General features: G+C 39.2%; 1 protein-coding gene across 1 annotated transcript; it reads left to right on the forward strand.

Annotated features, from left to right (window-relative positions):
• The first annotated feature begins 11,210 nt into the window (after positions 1-11,210).
• LOC117446113 (uncharacterized) lies at positions 11,211-13,475 on the forward strand. The gene is made up of 6 exons (XM_034082112.2): positions 11,211-11,292; positions 11,373-11,487; positions 11,620-11,709; positions 12,306-12,467; positions 13,011-13,190; positions 13,291-13,475. The coding sequence occupies exons 1-6, from the start codon at positions 11,212-11,214 to the stop codon at positions 13,473-13,475; spliced, it is 813 nt and encodes a 270-aa protein (XP_033938003.1). The 5' UTR covers position 11,211.
• The last annotated feature ends 5,939 nt before the right edge of the window (positions 13,476-19,414 follow it).

Below are 19,414 nucleotides of genomic sequence, written 5' to 3' on the forward strand. Positions count from 1 at the left end.
GGATGGCAGAAGACACTACACTACCCAGAATCCCCAGCTATTGTTTGGACTACACCATGTGCTCTGTTTGACAAACCCCGTTTTTTTCACCATTCATTCCGATGGCTGGCATCTATGTCACATGATCTTCAAATTTCTCCCTGCAGAAAAAGAAAACATGGCCGAACTTCGTTTTATTCTAGGTGGAATATGCCTATTTTAAAGTTAGTTTGGCCATTAAAATGGGTTTTGATGTCATTTGATGCGAGAAATATGAGTTGTTATTTCAGATTATGTGTGCAGTGGATGTACATGATCTTTAGTTTGCTAGTTATTACGAAGATTACTTCAGGAAATCGCGACGTTTTCATTGTTACCAAGGTGGTTGCTAGGGACGCTGCTATCGATATTATTTCTGTTATGTTGTGTAACTGTTTAATGGTGTTATCTTTATTGCTACCCCCTTCCCCGTCAATGTATAGTGTTGGTCCACAGCCTAAACATATTAGTTTAACAAAATCCGCATCTAAAGATAGCCTACGTTATTTCCCCCCTGTGCAATTCCAGTCTCACATCTCACAGCACATCGTTATTAACAAATACCGGAAACAGACCGAAAACATTTTTTTAAAAATAATAATAATACTTTATTCCGAGTGTGCTTGCTTTTCTCTTTGAAAGTCATCACATAACGGCATTGTAATACACGGTTCGGCTGCATTACATATTACATATCTGCCGTAGTTCTGTATTTATAGAGCCCTGATGAGAAGACAAACATGAGGAACTGAAAACGTGACGTGGATCATAAATATATCAGCCATTAAACAACATCTTACATTTCTTTTCACACAATACGTCTCCTTGCAGTATCACCACTAATTCGGCTGACTTTTATATTTGATCCAATTAGTAGATAGGCTGTATTTACACCATAAAGGTGCACAGCTGATATAAAGGGACACCTAGTGGTTAAAGCATGTTATTGAATTTCATTATTTTTATTATTAGATATTAATAGGATCCCTATAAAGTATATTCATTACTAGTTATTCTCTACTAATAGTTAATTAAAGACTGTATGTAATGACTATTTTGCACATCCCTTTCAAGATTTCAAGATTTCAAGATTTTCTAAGGTTTATTGACATATCATATAGGCCTACACAACTGTGGTGTAGTTCTGCACTGAATGAAAAACTTGGGTCGCAGGTTCCTCAACAGTGCATTACAAGACATCTATCAATATTTGTGCATACCTCCAGCAATGTTAACTATGTTGAAGCACTTATTTTAACTGATATTATACATAATGTATTATACTCTTATAAGATCTATGTAGATATTTCATCTCCGGCCTTGTCAGGTATTGAACAATCAATAAATAAAGAACACAGAATTGTTGAATATAAAACACAGAATTTGTGTGATTATACTAAATGATTTTCAAATAAACACAACTGCATATTTAACTGTTCAAATTCAAATGTTCCAACTTGGGATCAATAAATATCTTTAGCTGATCGATGGCTACTGCCATATTTGCAAAATGTGCCTCTGAACCTTGACAAGTGCATGTTTCAGGCTTATCAATTAATGTAATGTAATGTTATCACAGGGGTCACAAACATAAGACCAGCTGTTAAATAAAGCTCTTCTGACCTTAGCTGGCATGTGGGTATATATATTAATACTGCCCATAATGGGCACAAACAATTTTCACCCATTTATTAATTATATGTTTTAAATGTGAGTGTTTCCTGTCCCCTAAACCTCCAGGGATGTACACAGTTTAATACTGGCAACTTCTTATTATGGGAAATACGAAAACGTCTTTTAAAACTACAACTCCCAGTAGAGACGTGCCATAGAGAACATGTTGCGAAACAGAATAGCCAGCATGTGTAGTTCTGGGGACGGGGTGGGGGTGGGGGCACGCGGTGGACCCGTTCAAATCCAGTTTTGGACAGTCTGCCGTGGTTCCATCCCATTTCAAGTGCTGTTCGAGAATCGGTTTAACCCTCGGAGCACACTCTCCAATCACAGAGCTTGAGGACTATCACGGGGTTTGTCAAACAGAGCACATGGCGTAGTCCAAACGATAGCTGGGGATTCTGGGTAGTGTAGTGTCTTCTGCCATCCTTTACTCCTGGGAATGGACGCTCACATTACCTTTAAGGGCAGCCGACATAAACGAATGCCGTGCTTCCATGAGCGTCAAATCCCGACGCAGATGGGAATACATTGCAATCAGTTGAAAGCTATTTGCGTCCCTTTATGACGCTGAAGGAGCCTAGGAGCGTCACAATTGGACGCCACGGACACTGACCAAACGTCGCTATTGGACGCTTAGGGAGTGAGAGTGTGTTGCTTAGGGAGTGAGAGTGTGTTGCCTCAGTTTATACCGTGTTTTGCTTCAATTAATGTATCATTTAGTTACAAATATGTGATATATCCAGTACTCGAGTTGAGGGGGGATGAGGGGGGATGGCATCCCCCCTGAAATAAAAACGGTCAAAATCATCCCCCTTCTAAAACTGCCATTCCCCCTTTCCATCCCTTATGTAATTTTATCAATGAACGTGGCACTGGTATTACTGCTATTTCAACATTAATTTAGCGCATTTTGAGTAAAATACTGTGGGCGAGGGAGCAATGACATGTTTACCAAGTCACTGACGCTATACTATGCGAGTGCCCTAGAGGGCGCCATAGCGCCGTGATGCGCCTGTTTGATCGATGCCAGAAGCGCAGGTAAAAGTCATCACAATGGCCAAGCGACCAGGAGGACATCGCGATCTGAGGGACTTCATATTTAAAAATACTAAAAATAACATTTCAGGTAAGTCAAGAGTCAGTAATCTTAATCATTACTCATTACTTTAGTCACCAAAGGTGGAATCTATGGACTTAAGCAGCAATAACAACTTAGTTTGGAGTTTAGCTACGTTTTTCTCTCGTGTTTGCTAGCTGGTAAGACTCAAAACTGTTGATGAAATGATACCACCAGCACCAGAAGAGCTGAAACCCCTCCTTCAAGCAGTGAACACTCTGGTCATCTCCACAGCTGAGTGTGAACGTGGGTTTCATCAGATGAACATTTTAACCACAACTAGAAGCTCCCTAGAGGTAAAAAGCATGTCAGCCTTGCTTTTCATCAAGTGTGTTGGCCCTCCACTGAACAAGTTCAGAACTTCAGACCAGAGGTATATGTCAAGACTTGGCTTCAAAGCCATTGCTTAGCTAACAATCCGAAAGCAAGAGCCAGAAAAATTGAGACCAAAAAGCATGATTATGAAAATCTTTGGAAACTTCTATGAGATGGGGGAGAGTGGATTAGGCAGCCATTGACAACATTGGTCCTATTTTGTATTATCTTTTAATATTTTCATATTTTGTAAACAATTTCAATTTGCACTTAATGCCCTGTTAAAAAAAGTAACATTGGGAATGTTAACATAAAATATTTGTATTTGAACTGCAATAAAATGATGACGGATCAATATTTTTCTAATTTTTTTCCTCTAATTTGTCATGAAGTGTTTAATTTATATAATGATTTAATTAATTACGTTACAAATGTAACCCTTTAGATACCAGTTTTGATCGTATACCAGTAACTGCTTTTTTGAAAAAATACACTATAATTCAATATTCTAAAAACTATTTTGACTTTATTATTAGTATAATCAGTTGGTCCATCTGAATAATAAATGAGGGACTGTTAACCTACAAGATGTGTACCATAGACTTCCATTATAACCACATTTGTGTATCCCCTCCCCCCCTTTAAATTAAAGTGAAAAAAAGATTTTGCACTAATTGTCCTCTGCATTTGACCCTAAATGTTAGTGGTGCCATGGCAGCCCGGGGACCGACTCTAATTCTGAGGTGCCTTGGTCAAGAGCAATGAAAGAAGTATCTGAACATCCATAACATGCATGTTGTTTTAGGAGTATAATAATTATCTTTATGCTGGTTGGTCTCCCACCCTCGGCGGGTTATCAGCACAAATTATGTCCCCATATGATAAAATCCACCATCCCCCCTGATTTTTTTTTACAACTTGAGTACTGGATATATCTGAACAACAAAGTGGTCAAAAATCATTTTATTCACTTTTTGGAAACATTTTCATGATCGCTTTTTTCGTTTTACATTTTCATTTATTGTCATTTCCATTCAGTCAGTCATTAAGTGCTATTCAAATGTTAATGTGCTACATATCCAAACAAACAAAGTGTGCAATCCAATGAATGTTAATCTAACTGGGTTTTGATAACATATCTCTTTTTCTTCTCTCAATTATTTTATTTCTATTGTGCACTTGAATCAATATTAATCTAACTATTGTTCGTTTATACATTTTAAGAATGGCGTTTATCTTTTTTGAGAATGAGTTCTTATTTGATTTAATGTATTTGGGTCTACAACAGATGATACAAATGTCTGTGTCAGTAAATGTGTACTAACAGAGGCGGGGAACACAACGGGGACAGAGCTGCTGTCAGACGATCAGCTGTGCGGCGTCATCACAAACGGACGTCGCTTCACGTGACGCCCCGGAGGAAAGGACGTCCCATTGCTCTTAAAACTCATTTCCCTGCTTCTCGTGGTTTCCTTGCGTCTCTCCATACTTCCTTGGTGGGAGGGAATAGTCGCAGGGAAACAACGCAAGTGAGGGACGCAAGGAATCCATTTAACCGAAGTGAGAAGGACCCAATCTCTCAAAAATTGGGCCATTTTATCATCATGCGCTAATGAGCAACTCTCATAGGAATGAATGAGGCTCCGCCTCCCACGCTGTATCCAGTTCTTATTAAGGCCCTGACACACCAACCCAGTCTCACAAAAAAACGTATAATAGCTACGTTGGTCCACAACGTAGGACGTAGTAGTTCTACGAAAACGCCTCTGAAATCGTAAGATGCCTACGTTTTTTTTCACCATTCATTCCAATGGCTGGCTTCTATGTCACGTGATCTTCAAATTTCTCTCTGCAGAAAAAGAAACATGGCCGACCTCCGTTTTATTCTTGGTGTAAAATGCCTATTTTAAGGTTAGTTAGGTCATTAAAATGCGTTTTGATGTCATTTCATGCGAGAAATATGAGTTGTTATTTAAGATTATGTGTGTAGTGGGTGTACATGATCTTTAGTTTGCTAGTTATTACCAAGATTACTTCAGGAAATCGTGTCCATTCAACGTTTGCATTGTTACCAAGGTGGTTGCTAGTGACGCTGCTATCAGTGTATGCTCTGAAATTGTAATATTATAACGTCTTTGCCCTCATTTATTTATATTGCTGTTAGCGCACAACTCGAACGTAGCAGTTTAACAAAAATGCCTCAGGAAATTGTGTACATTTAACGTATTTTAAGTGTGGCCCGAGCGAGACCTTACGTGTATTGTTAGTGTTAGCATCTGGTGCTGGCTAGCTACGCTAACAAATAACGGATAAGGAACTGTACATCCATGTTCGTAATGCGCAGGTATTTGTTGTGTACTTAATGGCAACGCTACAGGCCTGGCATTTCCTGTGAACCCGGAAGTCATAATAGTGTAATATTCCACAATAGGAGTCGAAAACAGGCCTCAAGTTCTTAGGTTTAATAGCTACTTTGGTAGCATACAGGTTCAGAGGTCACAGGTTACAGGTCGCAGGTTTAACGTCACACAACAGGGTCAACGTCACACACTCTCCAGCCCTCCCCCCTCTGCTCCCCCCCAACCACAGGCCCGCACATCTATGCGGCCAGCATTACTGTGCAGCTCTGTGATTGGCAGAGAGACGGGCATGCTACAATACCGGTTTCAGCCTGTTTTAGGAAGTTCTTTAAATAGGCAGAAAGTCTCAGAAGCGACATTAGCAGTTCAATTGGAAAGTCGTCATATACATTCTGATTTGCACAATGAATCCACTGGAAGAAAATGACGCCATATTTCTTGCTGATGTGCTCTTGGATGACTGTGTGGTAAGTTTATTTTCAAGGTATCGCCGAAATGTGAACGCTCGAGTGAAGAGCTAACGTTAGCATTGGTTAGCACGTGTGAAACACTGATAACATTAGCTTCGTTCGACATTCTTCCATAATTGTTCGTACTCTTTAGCTATAAATAGCATGGCCTATAATGTAAGCACAGTTCTATATATTTTTTGACTGAAGGTAGTGTAGCGACCCGGGCCGTTTATACTGCAGAGCCACTATTTCAAGTATACTACGTCATAGAGTGGCGCAGAATGCTGGGCATTTAAACAGTCCTTCGGCGCCACTCGATGACGTAGTATACTTGAAATAGTTGCTCTGCAGCAGGTTTACTCAATATTGAGAAACGGCCACGGTATAGGGTGCTGTGTGTGTCACTCAAGCATCCCCCGTCTATCTGCCAATCACAGAGCTGCACAGTAATGCTGGCCGGTGTGGTAGTTGGGGGAGCAGAGGGGGGAGGGCTGGAGAGTGAATGACGTTGACCCTACTGGTGTGTGAGTGAGGGAGTGGAGTACTGTGTGATGTAGAACCTGTGACAGATGAACCTATATATGTATGCTATCAAAGGAGTTATTAAAACTAATAAGTTGAGCCCTGTTTCCGACTCCTATTGTGGAACGTTACAGTATGATGCAATGATAGTGAAGTTTTATCAGATTATCATAATGTGTAGGTGGTGATTGACATTTTAAGGAAATATGTTCTGTGTCCTGATAATGATTTTAAAGGAGGATCAAAGTAAACCATCAGCAGGAGGGTCGCAAACAAGGACAATGGTTTGGCTTGAAGAGGACCATGACGGTCAACCAATGCCAAAAAGGAGGCGAACTGGAGAGAAACTTATATATACAAGCCAACATGTTGGCTAGAAAATTCTCTTGGTGTTCAGATGAGGTTAAGGTGAACCTCTTTAGAGCGTATTGCACTCCTCTCTATACTGCCCCCTTGTGGGTCAAGTATAAGAAGGCGAGCCTCCGGAAGCTCCAGGTTGCATATAATGACTGTTTGCGTATACTGCTTAGAAAACCAAGGTGGTGCAGTGCAAGTGAAATGTTCTGTAATGCACGAGTCAACACGTTCCATGCTCTTTTGAGAGGTCTGATGTACAAATTCATCTGTCGATTGAATGTTTCTCATAACTCTGTCATTATGCTGCTTTCAAATCCGTGTCTCAGTGCTGTACGATACCAGTCACCTCTGTGGAAACATTGGTATGGCTGCCTTTTTTTAGTTTGTATTTGAGTGTTGTATGTTTTGTAATAATGGACCAAGAGTCTCTTTAAATAAAGATGATGATGATGATGATGATGATGATGATGATGATGATGATGATGATGATGATGATGATGATGATGATGATGATGATGATGATGATGATGATGGTGATGATGATGATGGTGATGATGATGATGATGATGATGATGATGATGATGAAACGGAAGCGGAGTTCGGCCACTGGTTTGTGTTTTGTTTGTTGTTTACATCAATTAATTGTAGATCAATACAATCACATATTCTTCAAGGAAGTTATTAAATGCATCATCACAATTTTGCAGGTGCTTCAAGAAGTGTAGATCTTGTATGTACTCCGTCTACTAGTGGTCAAGAGAGCGAGACTGGGACCATCCAAAGCTTAGGTATGTTTTTCCTACACTTAATGATGATTGTTTCCCCACTTATCATGTAGTGGTTAGCTAGATTGACCCTTGCTTTATATATGTACTTTTTCTACTTCATTTTTAAGACTCCCTCATACAAGAGGTACAAGAACTTCTAGGACTTCCGAGTGAAGAACCTCTCTCCTCACAGTGGAAGAAACGACAAGCATCCTCCTTGGAAAAGTGGACGTTGTTAAGGCCTTTTATGGTTAATCAGATGTTATCTTCTGAGAAACCTAAAGAGGGGGTTTGCCAACGCTGTCGACAAAAGGTTGCAGTCGTCACATGTCAAGATTGTTTGCCAAGACCTCTTTCCTGCACTGCCTGTGATGTTGCCATACACCAATCGAGTGTACTCCACAACAGATCTTCTATGGTAGAAGGGTTCTTAAGGCCACTGTCACCATCCACTCACATCACGGTAGAGATGGGCGAGTCATGATTCATCCGGATCATTAACCCGGATCCTAGTAATGAGCCGGTCGTGACGAGTCTCCCTCTCGATTAACCCGAGTCCTTTGAGTCCTACACCTGATGTGACGTAACAATTAAAACTATAAATTGCGTCACTCTTTACTCTCTTTATAACGTGTACAATCACATTACAACGTTGTTGTATCCAGAGATCCAGCAGACTCGTCGCCATGCACGAATCAACAGCAAATTCAGCCCCTCCTCCGGCTCCCGCGAGAGTCCCGTGAGCCGTGAGTCGTTGGACTCGCGGGAGCCGTGAGTGAGCCGTGAGTCCGCAAATCTCTGAGTCTGCTGCGACTCGTCGAGGGAGCCGTGGGACTCGCGGGAGCCGTGGGACTCGCGGGAGCCGTGGGACTCGGAGGAGGGGCTGAGTCTGCTGTAGATTCGTGCATGGGGACGAGTCTGCTGGATCTCTGGATCTGCTGCCTGCTATATGTTACGGCTCTGAGTCCTCGTAGGCTACTGGTCTCTCTCGATCATTGACCTGGATTCACGGATCCCGCGATTTTTCCGGCTCTAAATTAAGTTTCAGTGTAGACTTCTAACAAAATGGTCATGTTGTGCAACAGTCTCCTGTAATAATATCTGCATTTCCAATAAGGATCTTACTTGGAAACTCGTTTATTTTGAACATGGCACACAAAAAGAAACAAATAATAGAAAATTGCAAAACAGTTAGAATATATAAAATGTAATTATACTATTATTATTATTATTATTATTATTATTATTATTATTATTATTATTATTAAATGAAAACACAATTGTGCAAAATTAGCTTAAGTACAGGAACATATTAAAATAACTATATACATATAATGCAAAACACTTATTTTTTAAAATGCACACACACACACATGTTTTATTAAAGCAAAAGACACTGTGTAGCGGAGGTTAATGTAACGTTAGTTTAATATGCTGGTTAAATGCAACAACTTTTCGGTTTCACCGGTAGGATTTCTACGGTCTTGGTCATGCTGACTCATATGACTCAAATGACTCGAATGACTCGTATGATCCGGATCTCTTCAATGATTGACTCAGAAGACTCCGAGTCCATAAAATGATCCGGATTTGCCATCTCTACATCACGGAAGATGAGGGAGGAAAGTTCTCATATCATGAAAGAGGTACTTTTTAAACTACAAATCACACACAACTTTTATATGATATCGATTATATTATATGATATACTACAATTAGTAAATTAGGTTCAAAAAAACTTCCTGGGGAAGATGTATTTGATCAAAAGACGCTAATAATAAATGACCTATGAATCTAATTGACTATTTCAATTGTTTTTTCCTAGAATGCTTCATACCTATAATGCATCCCTGCTGCGATTGTGCTACTGGGCAAACAAGTGTTTCCGCAGGAAAGGAAATCATTTTGATTGGAATTAATGGTAAGAACATTTCAAGACTTTTCTATTTGTTTTTTTTGCTGTTATGTATTCCGCTTTTGAGCCAGGGATTCAAATGCATTTTAGCTCTTTGTCACACTTAATTTAAACTCACCAATTAAATCAAAGAAATGTATGAAACAAAAAATGTTTGTAGTTGATACTGTATCATAGTAATGATTTGTCTCTTTACATTTCAGGGCGATACAATCTGTTCCTTCCACAAATAAACTGCACCTGTGGAAAGACTTGGTCGATAGGCATGGGTGATCTGGTTGAAAGTGGCTATTGGCCAGCCACTGTCAATTTTGAGACCTTGTACGCAGTGGATTTGTTCACTACCTACGAAGATCTCAAGATCACTGCTCCTGGAATGTCACGGCAAGCTTTTGTCAGCATGCTCGAACATCGTACAAAGCTCTTCGGTCGGGTGAGTACAAGATGGAAGTAACTGTACAATTTAAATTGTAGTTGCGTAAGTTCAAAATATATTTGTATGATTTTAATAAAAATAAAAAAAATCCTTTCTATTTGCTTTTAGAGTGGTAAGATATGTGGCGACACACTGCAGAAGTCCTTTCTGGAATGGACCTATGCCAAATTTGAGGTCGAAAGGCTGTCTCAGGTGCAGCATTTTCAGTGCCCTTCATGCACACCCTCTATGTTGGCTGTCGCAGTCGATGGGAACCGTAAACTCTACCGCTTTAAGAGCCAACCAGGGTGTGTAGAATGTTCTCGATTTGAAATTTTAGAGTGCCTTTTATGGTACTTTTGTACAATAATAAAACATTTCTTCTTTAAGACCTTGTGGATTTTTCGACGGAGTGTTTTTAGCCAAGGATGCTGAAGTGTCATCCTTTGTCGATTACATCCATGGGACAACAAGACACGTAAAGTTATTTTACATTCCCCATATTTTAAGACATGCATTTGTAAGTGTAATGAACACTTGTAGCATGCTTCTCGCCTTTGTTGTGTATTAATATGATGTCCCCATTGTGTAGGCAATGTCTTCAGCATACTTCCAGTCTCCTGTCTATATGTCTCTATATTCTTTCATCTGTTTTAGAATCCTGCAAAAGGAAGATGTGGTTCCGGTCAGTGGTCGGCTGCCCGAGAGACTGCCAACAAGTCTGCCAGCAAACTAGATGAGGAAGGCGTGGAGGTTGCTGTCTGCCGTCATGGATTCTTGCTTAAGGGATTGAATATGTTCCGTGGAGACATTTTTGCATATCCTTTATATCTGCAGAAACAGCTTTCTTCACGGAATGTACAGTTTTTTTGCTCTGATGTGGTCTGCAAATACTGGCCATATCTGCAGAGGGTTGCGAGCCACTGTCCAGAGCTGCAAAACCTTTTGAACATGCGTCCATTTCTGTCCATCATGCATGCCAAAGCACATTCATGGTTGTGTGAGGTAAATACAATAATTGGCAGAAGACAACATTACTCATTTTCTTAATTTTTCTGTTATCCAAATGGTAACCGTCGTCTAAATGTGTTTACAGTTGCGATGGGGAGGACGGAATCAAAAAGGAGCAGGGAATACAATAGGGGAGGAGGTTGAACAGGTGAACAGCTTCCTCTCTCGAGTAGCCATATGTTCGAAGTACATGTCAAAAGCTGGTAAGTATTTTTCATGCAAACTCAATTATTGTATTTTTGGTTTCCTGGCCTAACATAAATTCTGTCTTCAGTTCGCACGGATATGCTTACAATCCAAGCAAGTGGCTGGAACAAGCGAAAGGCAGCAAACCTTGAGCAAACATTGGCTAAAAGATACATGAAGGTACTGACTACACAAATATGTTAATTTAAAACTTTTTTTTTTTAAATGTTGGTCAACATTTTGTTGCTTTGTTTTGACAGACGGTGCAAAAGATTACAGAAGCAACAGAGGATCTGGAGAAACTCACCGCTGAATTGTCACTACAGGACGACCAAGTACAGCAGTGGGTATCTGATGTTCAGCAGTGGACTACAGGTACTGTGAAAAAATAATTTCTTGCACAATAAAAAAAAGCATATTTTTCTCTATTCTGTTGTAGGCTATATGGCCGTGAAAGGGTTTAACTCGAGTTTTATGTGAAATAATTGTTATACTTCTCTTCACAAGGAACACCCATTCAAAATGACCTGCAGAAGACCATTGAAGGACTGTATCTGAGCATCAAGCAGCGAAAATATCAGCTGTATCGCCAGTCTGGTGAGAATTGATTGCCTTATGCCTCCTAAGGCAAACCAGCCCCTCCTCTTCTATCAGGGGTACCTCGATGCTAGTAACACCCATCATTGGAAGGAGGTCTCCAGAGAATAGGATGAATGACTGATCTACAGCAATGGGAATATTGTTTATTTTATTGTCATATAAAAAAGAAATGTCCAGTGACTATAGTGAATTTGTATAGTCCCGTTGATGTTATAAACAATGGAGTTGCTGCTTAAAAACAACTAAGGTATAGATTAATTGGGGTCATCTGTTACCACTTCTATGCAAATGCATTGAGGAGCGAATCTCCAATCATTTCTCAGCCGGCTGGACCATTTGCTGGCAACCCTTGCCCTATTTTTCCCTCCCAAATATCCTTTCTCTTACTGTCAGATAAAGGCGTAAAATGCCATAAAAATGAATAAATAAATGATAAATTCTGTCCCTCTGTTCTAAGTATACGCACGCCTAGATATGGAAACAAATGTATTCACTAATATTTCATAGATGGTAAACAATAGCTGATCTATTGAAACATGTTGGTGTGTAATTAAGATTAAAGTAAAACAAAATGTTGGTTCAAATTCTGGCAGGTGGCAATAAGCGGAGACACAAACTCCGAAAAAAGATTGTCGAAGAGAAGAAAGCCTTGGAAGATGCCATCACTGAACACAATGCTGTTGCCGGGGAAGCGGACAAACTCCCTCCTCCTAACGAGCTCTTGGCTGAGGACAACTACTCCTGGAAATGGGAATGTAAGCAAAACCATGTGTATACATTTATTTGGTGTATTTTGTGCATTTGAAAACTCTGCAAGATAATTTAGGTAGTTTCATTTTTCAATGTTTTCAAGTTGTTCTTCAAACTTGCCTTAAGCTGTTGATTGAACCAGTATCAATCAATTAGTCAAATTATAATATTGGAAACTGGTGTGTAGGACGACAACAAAATAAAACAAAATTGCAAACAGTGGTTATGGTATAATTCATATTATCATTGTAACAACTAAATATTAGAAATTCATGATTAAATGTGCAGACTTTATATCTTTTAAAATGCTTTTGTCTGTGCATATATATTTAATGCCATAAACCTGCCAGGCTAAATCTGGCACATATGCATGATGTATTTCTGTGCTTATGTTAAATAATAATAATACATTTATTTTCTATAGTGGGTCAGAGAGGTAGGGGGGGGCGGGGGGCAGATGGTGGAGGGCTTTGAAAGTGAGGACCAGGAGTTGTAATTGTAATATTTCCAATGTAAGATAATTGATAATGCTTTGACGTACTTTGCAGGTCATGGTGATATGGTACAGAAAAAAAAGGTTTACGACAAGGTAATGCTGCTGACCAGACTGAAAGAAGAAGCTGTTATTCTGGTTCATGAAGTCAAACAGCACTGGGAGTACATGAGGAGCGTGGCAGGAAAGATTGATCACCTGTCCTCCCAGCTTTCTGAAGGCATCACTGGACAAAGTTAGTACAATAAATGATTATTGTTGTTGGTCGTGTTTTGGTCTGGCAATAACATTTAGCTTATTTGATGATTTATTTATTTGATGTCATACATTCTCAGGCAGTACCGAGGCGTTGACGGAGAGAGGACGTGAGGGGCTACTTTGTGTTCTAAAGAAACAACTCCACAAAGTGAAAGCGCAGCAGGCCATGGCACGTATTGCATACCAATGCATTTTGGGACAGCAAACGGTGTCTTTGGATGACTCCTCTGAAGAGCAGCCCTCTACTGATGAAGAACTTTGACAGCAGTGAATGACTTCAAGCTATAAGGCTGCTTTAACACCTTGGAACAAAGGAAGATAAATGCATTTGTTAAAGTTCTGGTCCTGTTCACACTGACCTTTCACAAACTAACCAAGATAAATTACACCTCTACAGACTGACTAAATAAACTAATGATTGTCATCCTGCATCATCAGAAGCTCCAATTGGTAAATCTAATTCCAGTGACTGACAATTATCAGTTCACGTCCATATGTATTGTGATGGTTACCAAATTATATATGCATTGCCTTAGACCAATCAGGGTATGTGTTTCTGTACTGATTTCACATCAGCGGTTAAGCTTTTGCCATCATTGTAAAATTACATATCTGCTATCATAAAAATCCCTAAGAACCTGTCTCACAATGCCTTGGTGAAACTTGAATACAGTTGTCATTGCTGCAAGAATGTGCATACCTGTCATTGGTTGCTTTTGTACAGATTTTTTATTTTAATAAAAACGGAATAAGAATTGACTTTCTCTTTATACAAAAATGTAATGAAATGACTGAGAACTGTTCCTTAAGTGCAATAACACAGATGCAGGCACCCACAGGGAGAGACAATGACAGAGACACACAGCATACATACCAGTACATTCATGTCAGTGTAAATATATTGTGTAGTCCATCAGTTAATTGCACAGTATTTGGGAAGAGTTAGTGCATTTCAGAGTGGTGATTATCTACAAAAACGCCTTGAAATATGAGTTGTTATTTCAGATTATGTGTGCAGTGGATGTACATGATCTTTAGTTTGCTAGTTATTACGAAGATTACTTCTATACAACGTTGTCATTGTTACCAAGGTGGTTGCTAGGGACGCTGCTATCGATATTATTTCTGTTGTGTAAAATAGTGTTCTCTTTATTGCTACCCCCTTCCCCGTCAATGTATAGTGTTGGTCCACAGTGCAAACGTATTAGTTTAACAAAATCCGCATCTAAAATTGTGGCATAGCCGACACGTTATTTTCCCCTGTGCAATTCTCCATTTACTCAACAACACATAATTATCCTTGTGTTTATTTATTTGTTTGATTAATAAACACAAGTTGGAGTCCGTCAGGACCGAGGGTCGGAGCAGCTCATTTGCTTTTGAGAATATTACACCGGGAAGTAAGTATTCTCTCCGCTTCGCTTGACAAACCCTGTGATAGTCCTCAAGCTCTGTGATTGGAGAGTGTGCTCCGAGGGTTACGCCGAGCGTCGAACAGCACTTGAAATGGGATGGAACCACGGCAGACTGTCCAAAACTGGATTTGAACGGGTCCACCGCGTCCCCCCCTCCCCCACCCCGTCCCCAGAACTACACATGCTGGCTATTCTGTTTCGCAACATGTTCTCTATATGGCACGTCTCTACTGGGAGTTGTAGTTTTAAAAGACGTTTTCGTATTTCCCATAATAAGAAGTTGCCAGTATTAAACTGTGTACATCCCTGGAGGTTTAGGGGAAAGGAAACACTCACATTTAAAACATATAATTAATACATGGGTGAAAATTGCTTGTGCCCTGGTCTTATGTCTGTAACCCCTGTTGTTAATTGATTACATTACATTAATTGATAAGCCTGAAACATGCACTTGTCAAGGTTCAGAGGCACATTGTGCAAATATGGCAGTAGCCATCGATCAGCTTAAGATAAGATATACTTTATTGATCCCAAGTTGGAAACATTTGCGTTACATCAGCATGTGTAACAGTTAAATATGCAGTGGTGTTTATTTGTAAATCATTTAGTATAATCACACAAATTCTGTGTTTTATATTTAATAATTCTGTGTTCTTTATTTATTGATTGTTCAATACCTGACAAGGCTGGAGATTAAATATCTACATACATCTTATAAGAGTACAATACATTATGTATAATATCAGTTAAAATAAGTGCTTCAACATAGTTAACATTGCTGGAGGTATGCACACATATTGATAGATGTCTTGCAATGCACTATTGAGGAACCTGCGTCCCAAGTTTTTCATTCAGTGCAGAACTACACCACAGTTGTGTAGGCCTATATGATATGTGGGATATATGGGATGTGCAAAATAGTCATTATATACAGTCTTTAATTAACTATTAGCCTTGAGTAAGGCACTTAGCCCTCAGTTACTCCAGGGAGAATGTCCCTGTAATTGGTAATTGTAAGTCGCTTTGGATAAAAGCGTCAGCTAAATGAAATGTAATGTAATGAGACGTATTGTGTGAAAATAAATGTAAGATATTGTTTAATGGCTGATATATTTATGATCCACGTCACGTATTCAGTGTTGGTGGCAAGTGCCTAACACTGTGTGTGTGTGTGTGTGTGTGTGTGTGTGTGTGTGTGTGTGTGTGTGTGTGTGTGTGTGTGTGTGTGTGTGTGTGTGTGTGTGTGTGTGTGTGTGTGTGTGTGTGTGTGTGTGTGTGTGTGTGTGTGTGTGTGTGTGTGTGTGTGTGTGTGTGTGTGTGTGTGTGTGTGTGTGTGTGTGTGTGTGTGTGTGTGTGTGTGCGCTTGTGAGTGTGTGTCTGAGAATATGAAATATTCATCAATTCTTTACTTGTTTATTTACTAATTGTTTAGTGCCAACATATTTCCGAGATCTCTGGAGCATTTGCGCTATGGACCAACACTATACATTGATGGGGAAGGGGGTAGCAATAAAGATAACACCATTAAATAGTTACACAACATATACAATTCTGTCTGTCTGTCAATTGCCCGGGGTCACACAGAGTTCAGCCGCTGGACCTCTGAGAGGGGGGAGGTGTCAACATCGATGCTGCGCGGGCGAAATTAGCGCGCTTCCGAGGTACCAATTATTAAGCTGGACAGTTTGAACGGTAGGTAATGAGCACACATTTCTATGCATTAAAAAGCTAAATATACCAACTTTTTAGTTTGCCTATAACGGGTAACGTTATGTTAAACAACGCAAAGATGTTTATGCAAAACAGCCACTTATTTATTAACATGCATCTTAAACTGTAAGCTATAGGGTGCGGACGTGCGGTAATAGGCCTACCTTAAACTTGTTTACGGAGCTATTTTGTATTTTATAGCTCAAAATGAAAGTGGCAGCATCCATTGTACCTAATTTTGGCAGTTGCAGCTAGCAGTCACTCTCAAACATACCCTCAGCTAATCAAACTATTTTTGTATGGGTTTTATTTTATTTTTAGTTAGCGGCGCATTTAACAACTGCATTAAATATGGGTGACAGGGCCAGAGATTTTTTAGATAGATTGTTGTTTTACTAATGATAAGGTTAAATCCCCAAAGACAATGATGTCAGTATTGATACTATGTATTGATGTATTGCTGAAATATATTATTACTTGAAAACAGTTGAGCAATATTTGAAAACCGGTTGATTAGTAGGCCTACTAGTAGGCCAATACAAATAGAACAGAGTATAAGCAATGTCTTTAATTTAGTCTGCATCTCATGCACAAGATGTATGCGCTGACACTAATGTGGTACCGATTGATGTCTGTCCAAGAACACTGTCCATACTTAATTCCTCTTTTGTCAGTCATAAGAACATCTACAGTGAACATTTGAAATAGTAAAAATACATACTATATATATATGTCATAGGTATTTTAACAAAATAAGTGTAAACTTTCACTACAAAACAAAACAACCACCCCCTGTCTGTACATATTCAGGTCTAGAAGAATGGATCTTCTAGACCTGCCTGTACAGACTTGGTGCAAGATGGTTCTCTCCGATACTACTTTGCATGGTTAACCAGGTTAATACTGGTATTGTGTACTATAGAGGTGGGTAACAGAAGCCATGAAAGAGTCACCTGTAATCCACCACCAGTATTCTGGCAGAAATGTCACTGAAACATTGAAGTAGGGTAGGCCTACATGACAAATTGATAATTTGATCATATTAAAGTTATTTAGTTCCTTTGTCAATTTGCTGTTTATATTTTTGCTTGTTTTTATTGCAGGTTCAAGATGCCAAGAGGGTCAACAAACACAACCTGCGTCAGCTGCAAAGCAGTCATTGCTGTGTCAACCAAGACCTGCAAGTACTGCAAAACACTGCAGCCGAGAAAGCAACGACTGGCCAAGAAACTGCAAAAATTTGAGGCCAAAAAAGACGATTGGTTAAAAAACCAAAAAAGAACAAAACCATCTCACATGTTCTTGATGAGGCATCTGTTTTGGTGTGTGTTTATGTCTGTAATTGTAGTTTACAAAATTAAGTCTGATAATATTTCTGTATTACATTTAAATCTTTTTTTTTAGGTTGAGAAACTGAACACCCTTGGGTATAGGGCCATGGTGTTTCTCTCAAAGCCAGGGAAAAAGCCTTCCACCTGGAAGACAAATGTTGCACATCCGAGATGGCATCTGTCGGACCAGGCTGCAAAATGCCTTCACCGGATGAAGGCTTTATATGAGGTGTTAGTAGATGGTAAGCAATTATATTTGTGGTCATTTCAAATGTTACCATATAGCTCAGTCTATTCTAAAATGCTCATGAACAATTTATGGCCAAACAATTCTTAATGATTCAACAATTCATTTAATTATAGTTTATACAGTCTAGGTAAAATAAATGTGTAGTTAAGAAGAAGCTGACATCAGAAACAATTGTGTTACTATGTTGTATACATATATATTCAAAGTAGAAATTGAGCTGCTGAATGCAAAACAAATCAACATTACTCTGATAGTTTTGTCTTTTTGTGTCATTGAGGTTGGACTAACCCACAACCCTCACCGAGTCTGGACGCGGAACACTCCACAAGTGCTCCTACCACCATCCCCTCACCCAGTCTGGACGCGGAACACTCCACAAGTGCTCCTACCACCATTCCCTCATCCAGTCCAGAAGACCGACCCTCCAGCAGTACTTATGCAGTCCTGCTCCCTACTAGTCCTGCCATACAACCCTCTACAGGTCCTGCAACTCCAGCAGCACAAACAAAAAGGACTGCAGCAGCAAAAAAGAAACAGGGTAGGTTTTAGTGGCAATTTTAAATAGCAATACATCCAGAGGACAATACTCCAAAGCAAATGCACATACTTTAGGTATTTTTGCGTTACCTTACTTCACTAACCTTAATAGCCGCAATCAAGCTAAATTGTCACATAACCCAGGGTTTTTCCCACCATGAGCAGGTTCACATAAAGGGGAAGTGTTTGCCCCATATGATATGGTAAACATGGACAGGTATACTAGGTCAACTGTAAGCAGAGAGGCATATTTTACAACCGAAAATCAGACTGTAATATTGTTAATATGAAGAATTTAAACTCATAATCCAGACTAAAAGCAGCACAGTTGCTGCTGACAAAAAAAACCTTACTGTGTGAATGTTTAAATTAATAGGACTGCTCTATGAAGGGCACAAGTAGATATAACCTAATAACATTTGTGTATTTGGATAATTTAATGTGTTGGTAACATGTAAGTTGATATATGATATGTTAATATATTTAAATAAATAAATATAAAATAATTTATATATCCCCATTTGAGAAAGCATGGCTTTTATGGCAGTTCTAGTCTTAGTCTTTCAGCTGCAACCCTGCGGGGTTAAAAATATAACTAGGCCTGTACAGAATAGAGGAAAGCTTTGAAACCCCATTCTTAATGTTGTTACTTCAATACTAAATCATATGAATACTATGCAGCTTTTATATCTTTTTTTGTTTATTTTGCATAATATCAGATAAGAATGATGCTTCACTAATATTATTAGTATTATACTTTTAAAACAATAAAATTCCACTGTTGGCCGCGTAGTATCGTTTTTTGACTCGTTTCAACCATTCACTTTTAACTCCAGTGTTGTAAAGCCCAGAAGTCAAGAAAACATTTCACAACATGTTTTATCCAAGCAAATATTCAGCTTCAATCTCTATTATATTATTATTATATTTTGGGCGAAACAAGATTTTCTCTGCGCTC

The sequence above is a fragment of the Pseudochaenichthys georgianus genome, chromosome 5 (genome assembly GCF_902827115.2).
Source record: "Pseudochaenichthys georgianus chromosome 5, fPseGeo1.2, whole genome shotgun sequence".
Lineage (NCBI taxonomy): Eukaryota > Metazoa > Chordata > Actinopteri > Perciformes > Channichthyidae > Pseudochaenichthys > Pseudochaenichthys georgianus.